The following is a 13,109-nucleotide window of genomic DNA, read 5'->3' on the forward strand; positions in this document are numbered from 1 at the left end:
ATTATTCCTAGTAGAAAGAACTGCGGAGTAAACTTAATCTTCTTTTCAAAATATTCTGCATGATCCACCATACTTTAATCCAAAATGCTTTAACTTTTTACAAGTCCACCATATATGGTAATAAGTGGCATCTTCACAATCATCTCCAACATTTAGCCTGTACATTAGGATACATACATGACAACTTTTTGGGGTCTAAATGCCATCTATAAAACATCTTATAAAATTTTCTCTCATATTTTGCGCTTGTGTAAATTTAACATTCCTCACCCAAATTCTTTCCCAAGTTTCCAACATTATTGGTTGCTGAAAATTTTGTGCCCACTTAATCATACAATCCTTAACCAATTCAGTCTCTGAGTCTATTTCTACTAGTACATTATACAACCTCTTAATATGCTGTTGGCCTTGATCTCTCATTTGTTTTAACAAATTATCCTCAGTTTGCTTAACACCTATTTTTTGATCTAATTTCCATCTAGCTTGTAATTGTCCATATTGGAACCATGTATAATTTTTCCCTTCTTCCCCCATCTTTTCTCTGGATTTTAATTGTAATTCCCCCTTTTCCATACAAAGAAGTTCTTTATAGATAACTACATCTTTTGATATATATTTATATTTTCTATCATGTGTCTCGGGATTGCCCATATTGGAATCTTTCCATCTAATTTATATTGATATTTCCTCCAGACCCTCAATAATGCATTTCTAATTATATTATTTTTAAATATGTTATCTACTTTCTTATCATATAATAAATAGGCATGCCACCCATATAACAAACCATAACCTTCTATATTCAAAACTCTTTCCTCAGTTAAATTAATCCAATCAGTAATTAATGATAAGACAACTGCTTCATAATACAATTTTAAATTAGGCATTTTAAGACCCCCCCTTTCCCTTGTATCCTGCATTATTTTTAATTTTATTCTTGGTTTTTTGCCCATCCATACAAAGTTATTAACCTCCTTTTGCCATTCCTGTAATTTGATATCATTCTTAAGTACCGGTATCATTTGAAACAAAAATAGAAACCTGGGCAAAACATTCATTTTTATAGCCGCTATTCTTCCCAGCAAGGATAGTTGTAACTTCTTCCAATTCTCCATTTCTTTCCATACCTTCTGCCACAATACCTCATAATTATTTTATATAATTTGACATTTGAAGCTGTAATATATATTCCTAAATATTTAACCTTTTTAACGATTTCAAAACCTGTAGTTCTTTCTAACTCTTCTTTTTGTTGTATATTCATATTTTTAGTTATCATCTTTGTCTTTTGCTGATTCACCTTAAATCCAGATACTTTGCCATACTGACCAATTATATCTTTTAAACCAGTAGCTGAGTATATTGGTTGGGATACAGTAACAACCAAGTCATCTGCAAAAGCTCTTAATCTATAATCTTGATGTTTAACTCTAATTCCCTTTATTCGATCGGAACCACGTATTTTATTCAGAAGAATTTCTAAAGTTAAAATAAAAAGTAATGGGGACAAGGGACATCCCTGTCTCGTCCCTTTCCCAATTTTAAAAGTTTCTGTTAACCCACCATTTACTATTATTTGTGCTGTTTGCTTCTGATATATTGCTTTAATTGCATGGATAAAATAATCCCCAAATTGCATTTTTTCTATTACTTTAAACAAAAACTGCCAATCCAATCTGTCAAAGGCTTTTTCAGCATCCAAAAAAAGAATGCCGCTGAGACTTGGTTGTTTCGTTCCAAATATTCAAGTAAATTTACAATTTGCCTCACATTATATCTCATCTGCCTACCCTTAATAAATCCTGACTGATCATTATGAATTATTTGATTCATCACTGGCATTAATCTATTAGCAAGTATCTTGGCAAATATCTTGTAATCAGTATTTAAAAGTGATATAGGCCTATAATTCTCTGCTTTAATACCATCTCGATCTTCCTTCGGTATTAACGAAATAAAGGCTGTCCTCCATGAAGGGGGAACATCCCCTCCCATTTGAATTTTATTAAATAACTCTTTAAGTGGTTCAACCATCTCATTTTGTAAATTTTTATAATAAACAGCTGTTAAACCATCTGTACCTGGTGCTTTACCGATTTTAAGTTGCTTAATTGCTAACAAAATTTCCTCTGAAGTAATTTATTTATTTATTTATTTATTCCTACAATATATGTAGGAATCATACAAAAGATTATATTGTATATAAACATATATTAGTAAATATAAGGAGGTATAAGCATATATATAGAAAGAAGAAAAGAAAAACAATAGGACAGGAACGGTAGGCACGTTTGATTCAGTTCTTCTCTTTGATTTTCTGTAAGCTCACAAATATTTTGTTGTTGTAAATATCTTTCTATCTCTGTATCATCAATCATATCCCTAGTATATAACTTACTATAATACTCTAAAAATGCTTTTTTTAATCAAGTTCTTTTGATAAACTTCCTTACCCCTATATTCTATTTTATCAATCGTTCGTGATTTCTGTTTTTTCCTTATTAAATAGGCAAGCCATCTTCCTGGCTTATTGGCATTATTAAACGTATTATGTTTTACATATTGTAAATTAATTGCTACTTGATCTGCCATCAACATGTTAAACTGACCTCTTAATATATTTATTGATTCTTTTATTTTACTATTTACTGGGCTATTTATCAATAACTGTTCTTTCTTTTTAATTTCCTCTTCCAATTCCTTTTTCTTTTTCTGTAATTTATTTTTGTATTTAATATTCATTTGTATAAGATTTCCTCTCATATAAGCCTTGCTAGCGTCCCAAATCATCTCTATAGATGTCTCTTTTTTCATATTCATAATAAAAAAATTCTTTCATTTGCTTTTTACATTCATTTACATTTTGTTCATATTTAAACAAATTCTCATTCAGCCTCCATGATCTCCTAGCCTCCTTTTCCCGATCAAATTCAATCCAAACCGGACTATGATCAGATAGAGTTCTTGAACAAATCTTAGTCTTCTTCACTCTAGAATACAAATCATTAGAAATCAAAATAAAATCAATCCTTGAAAATGATTGATGCCTGTCAGAAAAGAAGGTAAAATCCCTCTCTTCTGTATTATGTTCTCTCCAAATATCTCTTAATTCCAAGTCCTCCATCATTTCAAAAAAAGCCTTTAGTAATTTCGCCCGGCTTGAAATCTTCCTTAAACTTTTTTTGTCTTTTTGAGTATCCAACACACCATTCCAATCACCCATTAATATATATGATTTATAATCACAAAATAATATTCTTTTATGTAAAAACTTGAAAAAATTTTCTTGTTGTTGACAAAATGTACTCCCAGTTTTGAGTTTATCAAATATTTCTGGTCTAAAGATCTAATATGTGTTTCTTGTAAACAGGTAATGTCATTTTTAAATTGTTTCAAATAATGAAATACTTTCCTTCTCTTCTGTGGTGAATTCAAACCATTAACATTCCAAGATAATAGTTTAATTGCCATTATCGGCCAAAGGAAACTTTTGGAACACTAGCTGGAGATCACATTTTGCTTTAGGCCTTGCTCCTCCCACTGTTTCCGTTGTAGTAGTTGCCAGTTGTTGTTGTGCCTTCATCTCTTGTTCCTTGCGTTTAGCAGCAGTTCTTGTCAGCCTTTGTTCCTTTGAATCTGAACCCGTCGTAGGTATTTCCAACACTTGTAATAAATCTTCTTCCATCACAATCTGTTCTTGTACCTGCTTCACTTCTCTTTCCTTCACTTCAGCCTCCCTTCTTCTAGCTTCCAATGGGGGAAGACTTCCAACTTTTAATGCCTCAACATAAAATTCTCTTGCTTTTCCAACTGTATTGAGACGATGTACTTTCCCTGCATAATATACTATTATATCAGTTGGAATATCCCATCTATATTCAATCTGATGTTTTTTAAGTTCATTCACCAGGAAGGCAAATTCCTTCCTAGCCCTTAACATTTTTGGTGGAATTTCCTTTAATATTAAAATATCTTGACCAGCAACCTGTATCTTCTCCCCCTTATATGAGGCTTGCAGAATCTGATTTCTCACTGTTCTATTTGTAAAATAAATAACAACATCCCTTGGCAACTTTTTTTGCCTTGATATCCAAGAATTCACATGATATATTTTATCAATTTGATAAGCCACATCTGCTGGACGAACTGCTAATATCTCAGCAAATACTTCAGAAAAAAATTCCCTTAAATTCTCTTCTTTATTCTCTTTCAAGCCACGGATTCTTAAAGCAAATTCCATATTTCTATATTGTATCAAAACTATTTCATCATCTGTTTTTTCCATTTTACTTTGAAATTCATCCATTTTATTTTCTAATTTTGAGTTAAGTTGCTTGATTTCTTCAACTTCCTCTTCTAATAAAATCACATTTGTTGCCAAACTTTGTACTGCAATTACAAATCCTTCTTTAACTTCTTTATTTCCCACTTGAATTTCTAATATCTGCTCTTTCATTTCAGACATCTCATCAGTTATTACTTTAAATTTTTCTTGTATAAAGTCTTTTAAGTTCTCTTGTAACGCCTCTAAATTCAATGTTCTAGTCTCTGCTGTATGAGCTGGAGAGGCACCAGCTGATGAAATTCCAGAGCCCTTTGTTACAGTAGACTTTAATTGTTTGGCTGCCATCTTCTATAAAATTATTTATTTATTTATTTATTTCCAACTTAATATTCACTTTAAATCTTCTTAACCACTGAGAAACACAGTCTTTTCTTTTCTCAGGACTTTCTAAGTTCTCATAAGAAGTACAGAAGTCGGTTGCAGCTTTCTCTGATTGCTTTTCTGGTTGCTTTTCTGGCTTCCTTAAAGGGGAACCTGGGCGCATTAAGTGAAGCTTGACCAGGCAGGCCACAAAAGTCTGGAACAGCTCTTTCTTCTCACTTATGACGACAACGACATCCATTCAGTAGTAGCTTTCTGTGGAGGCAACCTTACATGGTCCTTACCTTTTTAGGGCACTTATGCTGCTGATTCATATTCAGAAAGCTCTGAGCTCTTTTTCACAAATACTGTTACAAAGCCAGCTTTATCTGGTCATTTTGTTCCTTTTTTTCCTTTAATAAAAAAGAACTTGTCATGGCTGCCATTCTGCTAAGCTGACAGCCTGACATCAGTAACTGGAGGAGGGAGCAGGGGGGGAAAGAGAGGCAGGGAGGGGGCTCAGAGGAATCGAAATGAAGCCCAGAGGGAAGCACCTGCCATCTCAAGGTCACTCCAGAAGAATGCAGAGCTGGCGCAGGAAGATGGGCACCATTTTCCAGACACCTGGCTGAACATTGACTGATAAAAGCCCAGATCCAGCTTTTCTTCTTCTGTAACCATTTTGGCTTTAGTAAAGTATTCTTTTGGCTAATTGTGGGCCAGGGTCTTTCTTTTCTAACATTAAGCTGGATCTGAGATTTTCGCTAGATAAGATACAATTGACCTCGAGCAAGCAGCCCATCACCATGTCTTACTGGAGGCAAGCTGGGCTCAGCTAAACCCGCTACTCAGATCTGTCCAAAAGCAGTAAGAGCAGCCCTGAAACCTCAGTTTAAACCAGCGGCAGAGAAAGCAGCTGGAAGCCATGTAAAAATTATTAACCCCAAAAAGGAATAACACAGAACCCCTTTCTCTAAAAGGAAAAATGACAACTCATTGGTAGGGACAGCCGCTTCCCATTTTATGAAATCGCCACGTAAATGAACCATGCCAATAAATGAAACTTAATACCAAAAAAAAAAAAGATACAATTCACTTTCCCTTTGTCCTTAACCAGCCCCCACAGTTATCGGTATTTATGAACTTATTTTGAATTTTTAAATCTATCTTATCTAGAAGTATCACCTATAAATCTTGCAGATTTAATCGGCAGTCCCTCTCTCCTTTTGGCCAAACCATTTTTATTACAATTATTTATTCACTCCTAGCGCTTGACTCATGACCACAAATGGGACCAGAATTTCACTTGCTCAGCAATGGGGACATTAAGCGAGTTATCACATGACCTCACAGACAATTTTACTATGATTATTTTTTTTTATTAAAAAGTTTTACAGAAAATTTCCACAAATGCCTCCCGTCCCCCTCCCTCCCCCCACCACCTCCCACCTCCCCCCAATCCCCCCACCCACCCACCCCGGTGGGTATTTTCCCAGAGCAAAATACAGGGTATAACATCTAACAATCATAAGCTAGAATACGCTAACTATCCATAAACTCCCATCCCTCCCCTAGAGCCTTAACTCCCCTTTTACATAAAGAAAAATATACAAATACAATTTTTACTTTCTATTCATTCATAAGCTATTTGGTACTCCTTGGTCTGATATTTGTTTTGAATATAATCAATCCATCTTCTCCATTCCAGTATATATCTTTCTTTTTTTTTTTAATTCAAAAAGTTTTACAAAAATTTTTTCCCCTTTCCCCCAACCCCCCTCCCCTCTCCCTTCACAAACCCCCTTCCCCCCTGACTTACCAGAACAAACACAAGGTATAGTTAAAAATAAAATAAACATATGCTAAAAAATTTTTTTTCCCCAAAACTATTATACCAATTTTCCCTCTCTAACTCTGACTTCCTCCTTACATAACCAAAATCCTTCAAAAAAAAATATTAACAATTAACAATAATAAAATATATAAATCAATAAAACAAATAAATCCTAAAGTATTTAAAACCAGCTAATACATAAAAATCCAATCCAATTCAGAGAATATCTCCCTTATAGTTTCTACAACCATATAATTTCCCCCCAAAATCTTTCTTACGTAAGACTTTTCGAAAATATTCTATTTGCAATTCAGTACAACACATTATATAATTTCAATACAAGAAATTACAGTATCTATTCAACTTTAGTCCTTCCTCGTCAAAATCCAATATAAATCCAAATATTTAGTCTTTTATGATAGATGTGAAACATATAATCAACCCATTTCTTCCAGATCTTTAATCTTTCAGGAAGCTAATCTTTCAGGAAGCACCAAAAAGTTTTACAAAAATTTTTCCCCCCTTTCCCCCCTTCTCTCCCTTCACAAACCCCTTCCCCTGACTTACCAGAACAAACACAAGGTATAGTTAAAAATAAAACAAACATATGCTAAAAAATTTTCATCCCAACCTAATTATACCCCTACAATCATCAATTCCTAACTTCCCCCAAAAACAATCAAGAATAATACATCATAATCATTCAAAAACAGTCTGATAACTCTTAGTCTGATATCTACGTTGAATATAATCAATCCATTTTTTCCATTCCTTTAAGTATCTTTCTTGCGTATTGTCTTTCAAAAAGGCTGAGATCTTCGCCATCTCAGCCAAATTGGCAACCTTCAATATCCATTCTTCTATTGTAGGTACTTCTTTTTTCTTCCAGTATTGTCCTATTAGTAATCTTGCTGCTGTTATTAGGTTTAAAATCAATTTAGTCTCAATTACTGTACAATCCGTAATAATTCCCAACAAAAAAAATTGCGGCAGGAACTTTATCTTCTTTTTCAAAACATTTTGTAAAATCCACCAAATTTTTATCCAAAAGGCCTTTATGTCCTTACAAGTCCACCAAATGTGAAAATATGTAGCGTCATCACAATTACATCTCCAACATTTTGCTTGCATATCTGGATACATACACAATAATTTTTTAGGATCTAAATGCCATCTATAAAACATTTTATAAAAATTTTCCCTCAGATTCTGTGCCTGCGTGAATTTAACATTTCTAACCCAAATTTTTTCCCAAGTTTCCAATAATATTGGCTCCTGAAAATTTTGTGCCCACTTTATCATACAGTCCTTTACCAAGTCCCTTTCAGAATCTATTTCAAGTAACACATTATACAATCTCTTTATATGCTCCTGAGACTGATTTCTAATTTGCTTTACCAAATTTCCCTCGTTCTGCTCTATACCAATTTTCTGATCTTCCTTCCATCTAGCACGTAGTTGCTCATATTGAAACCAAGTATAATTTTTCCCTTCCTCTTTTAATACGTGCAGAGATTTTAATTGCAAATTACCTCTTTCAGTATCTTTATATGTAATCATTTCCTGATTCTGTTCTATATTTATGTTCTCTATTGCCCATATAGGAACCTTATAATTTAGTTTATAAGAGTATTTTTTCCAAACACACAAAAGAGCAGTTCTTAGCACATGATTTTTAAAGGCCTTATCCACTTTTTTGTCATAAATTAGATATGCATGCCATCCATATAGCAAATCATAACCTTCTATATTCAAAATTCTTTCCTCTGTTAAATTAAACCAATCACTTATTGCAGAGAGAGCAGCTGCTTCATAGTATAATTTAAAATTGGGCATTTTTAAACCTCCCCTTTCCCGAGAGTCTTGAATTATTTTCATTTTAATCCTAGCTTTTTTACCTTCCCATATAAATTTATTAATTCCCTTCTGCCATTCCTCAAGATTCTTATCTTTCTTAATTATTGGTATCATCTGAAAGAGGAATAAAAATCTAGGTAAAACATTCATTTTAATAGCAGCAATTCTCCCCAGCAAAGATAATTGCAATTTTTTCCAAACAATCAACTCCTTCTGAACTTTTTGCCATAAAACCTCATAGTTATTTAAGTTCAATAGCAATATATCTTCCGTGAATGTCTGCCTCTATTAACTTGGCTGGTATATCTTTTCTCAAATAAACCACTATGCCATGTTTTTTCTCCAAAGCTGAAGCAACAAAATGTTTACCTAACTTTGAGTTTATTAAGTACTTTTGATCTGATAATTTAATATGCGTTTCTTGTAAGCAAATCACATCATTTTTAAATTGTTTCAAATAATGAAATATTTTTCTTCTCTTCTGAGCTGAATTCAAACCATTGACATTCCAAGTCAAGATTTTATTTGCCATTAGTGGCCTGCTGAAGCTTTTGAGCGATCAGCTGAAGATCGTCCTCCCGTATCTTCGGCCGTGCTCCTCCCACCGCTTCTGTAGCAGAATCCTGAACTTTACTTTGAGTTTGTTGCTCCTTTTCTTTACGCTTAAGGGCTCCCCTCGTCAATCTTTGTTCTTGTGGTTGTTCCTCAGATGGTATCATCACTGGAATCACCTCAGCTTCCACACCCATTTGAGTCTCTTGAATTCTTTTTTCTATTATTTCTACTTCAAGTTTCAGCACGGTGGAAAGAAAATCTTTGGCCTTAAGCACTGTGTCAATACGATATCTTCTTCCTTGATAATACACTGTCAAGCCAACTGGGACCTCCCATCTAAATTGAATCTGGTATTTCTTAAGTTCTTGTGTAAAAAATGTAAAGTCCTTTCTATCCCTTAACATCTTGGGAGGAATCTCTTTCAAGACCTTCAGCTCCTGTTCTCCTATTTTCAAGTTTTTCTGAAAAGCAACTTGCAAAATTTGATTCCTCACTGTTCTTTTCAAAAAATAAACCACAATGTCTCTAGGAAGTTTCTTTTGCCTAGCAATCCAGGAATTAACTCTATAAATTTTGTCAATTTGATAAGCAACCTCTTGTGGATCAAGTTCAATAAGTTCAGCCAGAGCTTCTGATAAAATTTTTTTTAAATCTTCCCCTTTCTCCTCATTCAAGCCCCTAATTCTCAGAGCTCCTTCCATCATTCTATACTGCATCACCACCACTTGATCTTCATTTTTGTCCAATTTGATTTGCATTCCTCCCATTCTATTTTCTATTTGCTGATTTGACTGAGCAATTTCTTGCACCTCCTCCTCCACCACCTCCAGTCTTTTTGCCAAACCTTGAAAAGCCATCAAAATATCTTCTCTTATTTTTTTATTATTTTCTTTTATTTCTTCTCTTATTTTCTCATTATTATCCATAATCTCCTTAAACCTTTCTTCAAACACTTTCCCTTGCTCTTTAATCAAATCTTCTAAAGCTGGTTCAGAACCCCTTCTACCCCCAGTCTTAGGTGGTTTAGTAGCCATTTCAGTTTTTAAAATTCACAAAATATAAGTCTAAAAACTTCTCTTTTCCCCTTTAAGTATAAGAAAGCTCACTTCACTTCATTAGAATCCACACATAACATTTCTTATCTTCTTAGTTACACAGGCTGTTTAGAATTCCATTCGTCACTTTCACTCCCTTTCAGGCGCCATCTTAAAGAGTCAGTTGAAACAAAGAAAAAAAAAAGTTTCTCCTTTTAAAGGGGTAGAAGTCAAGAAATCAAAAATACTTGCAATCCAGTAATTGTTCGCTCGCACTCATTCCGTCTGCTTAAAGAGATCCATAAAGATAAGACAAATAGCAGAGATGGACACCTTCTTCTTTTCCTGCTTTTGCAGGTACGCACTGAAGTCGGAGCTTATGGCAGGAATATTTATGGGACCGTCGACCCTCAGGGCTCTGCTTAATTAAAAACAAAGCCCCTGGGGAGGTCTACCACTACACCCCCGCAGCTCTTATCTTTTCCCTTTCATCCAGGGAAAGAGATTAAAGCCGGCTTTTCCTGGCTTTTACGATGTTCAGTGCAGAGCCCCTTTAATTAGGAGCTCAGCGAAGAGGTGGCGCCACCGGAAGTCAGGAAGGCTAATATTTTTGTCTGTTAATATTTCAAAAAAAAACTTCTTTCTAGAATAATACTTTTATCTTTTGCCATTTTTTTTTATGCATTAGTCTCTGTCTTTCCTTCATTACTCCTTTTAAAAAGTCAATCACAATATTTTCTAATAGTTCCTTATGTCCAACAATCCACAAGTTACTGCCATATATTCCATCAATCCGGAAAGAAAACTCTTGGAAAGCATTAATCCTGTGAATGTTTCCAGTTCGGGAGGCAGCCTCTTGTAACACAGATTCAGGCATTTCATCTAAACTTTTTAGATAAAACCTCTGTACATCATCTTGTTTATTCATAACCATATCTTCATTTTTATCCGTTTTTGCTTGCGCCTCCATTCCATATTCCAAGTACTGATTACACTGGTTAATTTCCTCCAAGCTCTCATCCAAAACATCCCCATTTTTTATCAATTCATATTTTTGAATAATTAAATACATTCTTTCTGTATAATCCTGTATAAAGTCACGAATCCATTCTTCTGAAAGAACCTTCATGGCAAAGTTCTTGCTGAGAATCCCCTTATGAAATACTTAAACAAACTAATATAATCCAACAGTCCACAGTCCAGCACAATAAGATAAAATCTCCATTCAGTTTCACTTTCTCAGCAAGTAAACGCGATTTTTCCTTTAAGTATAAGAGAGCTCAATTCGTTAACAATCCACAAATAGTGTTTCCTAGCTTCTTAGTTACGCAGCTTGCTCCTTTCCACTTTACTTCGCTGTACTTTCACTTCCTCTCAAACGCCATTTTAAACAGTCAGTTAAAGCAAGGGGGAAAAAAAGTTTCTCTTTTTAAAAGGTGGAAGTCAGGAAATCAAAAATACTTGCAATCCAATAATTGTTCACTCGTGCTTCTTCCGTCTGCATGTAGGAATCCACAAAAAGAAATCAATTGAGCAGAGGTGGACACCTTCCTCTTTTCCTGCTTTTGCAGGAGCGCACTGAATACTGGAGATTAAAGGAGGATTCAATGGGATTCCACCCTTCGGGACTTTGCATACCAAAAACAAAGCCCCTACCACTCTCCCCACTGCTCTATTCTCTCTCTTTCAACCAGAGGGAGAAATTGAAGCCGGGAACAGCTGTTCTTCGCTGTTTTCACCGGCTTTTACGATATCCAGTGCGGAGTGTCTTAAATTAGGCACCCAGTGAGAAAGGTGGGGCCAACCGGAAGTCCCAGTATATATCTTTCTTGTGAATAGTCTTTCAGATATACTGAGATTTTTGCCATCTCCGCTAAATTCACTACTTTTAATATCCACTCTTCAATGGTAGGCAGATATTCCTTCTTCCAATATTGCGCCACCAATAGTCTAGCTGCTGATATTAAATTTAAGATCAATTTAGTCTCTATTGCCGTACAGTCCATAATTATACCCAATAAAAACAACTGCAGAGTAAACTTTATCTTCTTTTTCAAAATATTTTGCATAACCCACCAAATTTTTATCCAAAATTCTTTGATTTTTTTACAAGTCCACCATATATGATAATAAGTAGCATCATCATAATCACATCTCCAACATTTAGCTTGCAATTTCGGATACATACAGGCCAGTTTTTTAGGATCTAGATGCCATCTATAAAACATTTTGTAAAAATTTTCTCTTAAATTTTGTGCTTGTGTAAATTTAACATTCCTAACCCAAATTTTTTCCCACGTTTCCATCATTATAGGTTGATGGAATATTTTGTGCCCATTTTACCATACAATCCTTAACTAATTCCGTTGCCGAGTCTATTTCTATCAACGCATTATATAACCTTTTAATATGTGATTGACTTTGATCTCTAATTTGTTTTACCAAGTTTTCCTCATTTTGCATGATACCAATTTTCTGGTCTTCCCTCCATCTAGCTTGCAGAAACAAAGTATGAATTATCCTTTCTTCTTTCATTATATTTAAAGGTTTCAATTGTAATTTACCCTTTTTCATAAAAAGAAGCTCTTTGTAGGTAACCACCTCTTGTTTTTGTTCTATATTTATGTTCTCTATCGCGTGTCTGGGGATTGCCCATATAAGTATTTTATAATTATATTGATACTTTTTCCACACCCGCAACAAAGCACTTCTAAGTATATGGCTTTTAAAAACCTTATCCACTTTCTTATCATATAATAAATAAGCATGCCATCCATATAACAAATCATAACCTTCTATGTTTAGTGTTCTTTCTTCTGTTAGGTTAAACCAATCACTGATTAATGACAGGGCAGCTGCTTCATAATATAATCTTAGATTAGGCATTTTAAGACCCCGTCTTTCATGTGTATCCTATATTATTTTTAACTTTATTCTCGGTCTTTTACCCATCCAGATAAAGTTGTTAATACCTTTCTGCCATTCCTGCAAATTTGCATCTTTTTTAAGTATTGGTATCATTTGGAACAGAAATAAAAACCTAGGCAAAACATTCATTTTTATTACTGCTATTCTTCCCAATAAAGATAACTGTAGTTTTTTCCAATTCTCCATTTCCTTCTGCACTTTTTGTCATAACACTTCATAATTATTTTTATATAATTTCACATTTGAAGCTGAAATA

The 13,109-nt window shown here is 34.2% G+C and overlaps 2 protein-coding genes across 7 annotated transcripts in view; both read left to right on the top strand.

The window, feature by feature from the left end:
* MTSS2 (MTSS I-BAR domain containing 2) overlaps nt 1-13,109 on the top strand; it is an 80,479-nt gene that overhangs the window by 53,972 nt on the left and 13,398 nt on the right. The window lies entirely within an intron of this gene.
* Nucleotides 5,452-5,975, top strand: LOC131184040 (ATP synthase subunit epsilon, mitochondrial-like). Its single transcript, XM_058154949.1, is given in 2 exon segments — nt 5,452-5,492; nt 5,494-5,975. Coding segments are annotated over 2 exon segments (150 nt in total). The 3' UTR covers nt 5,603-5,975.

This window comes from Ahaetulla prasina, chromosome 12 (genome assembly GCF_028640845.1).
Source record: "Ahaetulla prasina isolate Xishuangbanna chromosome 12, ASM2864084v1, whole genome shotgun sequence".
In the NCBI taxonomy this organism is placed as follows: Eukaryota; Metazoa; Chordata; class Lepidosauria; order Squamata; family Colubridae; genus Ahaetulla; species Ahaetulla prasina.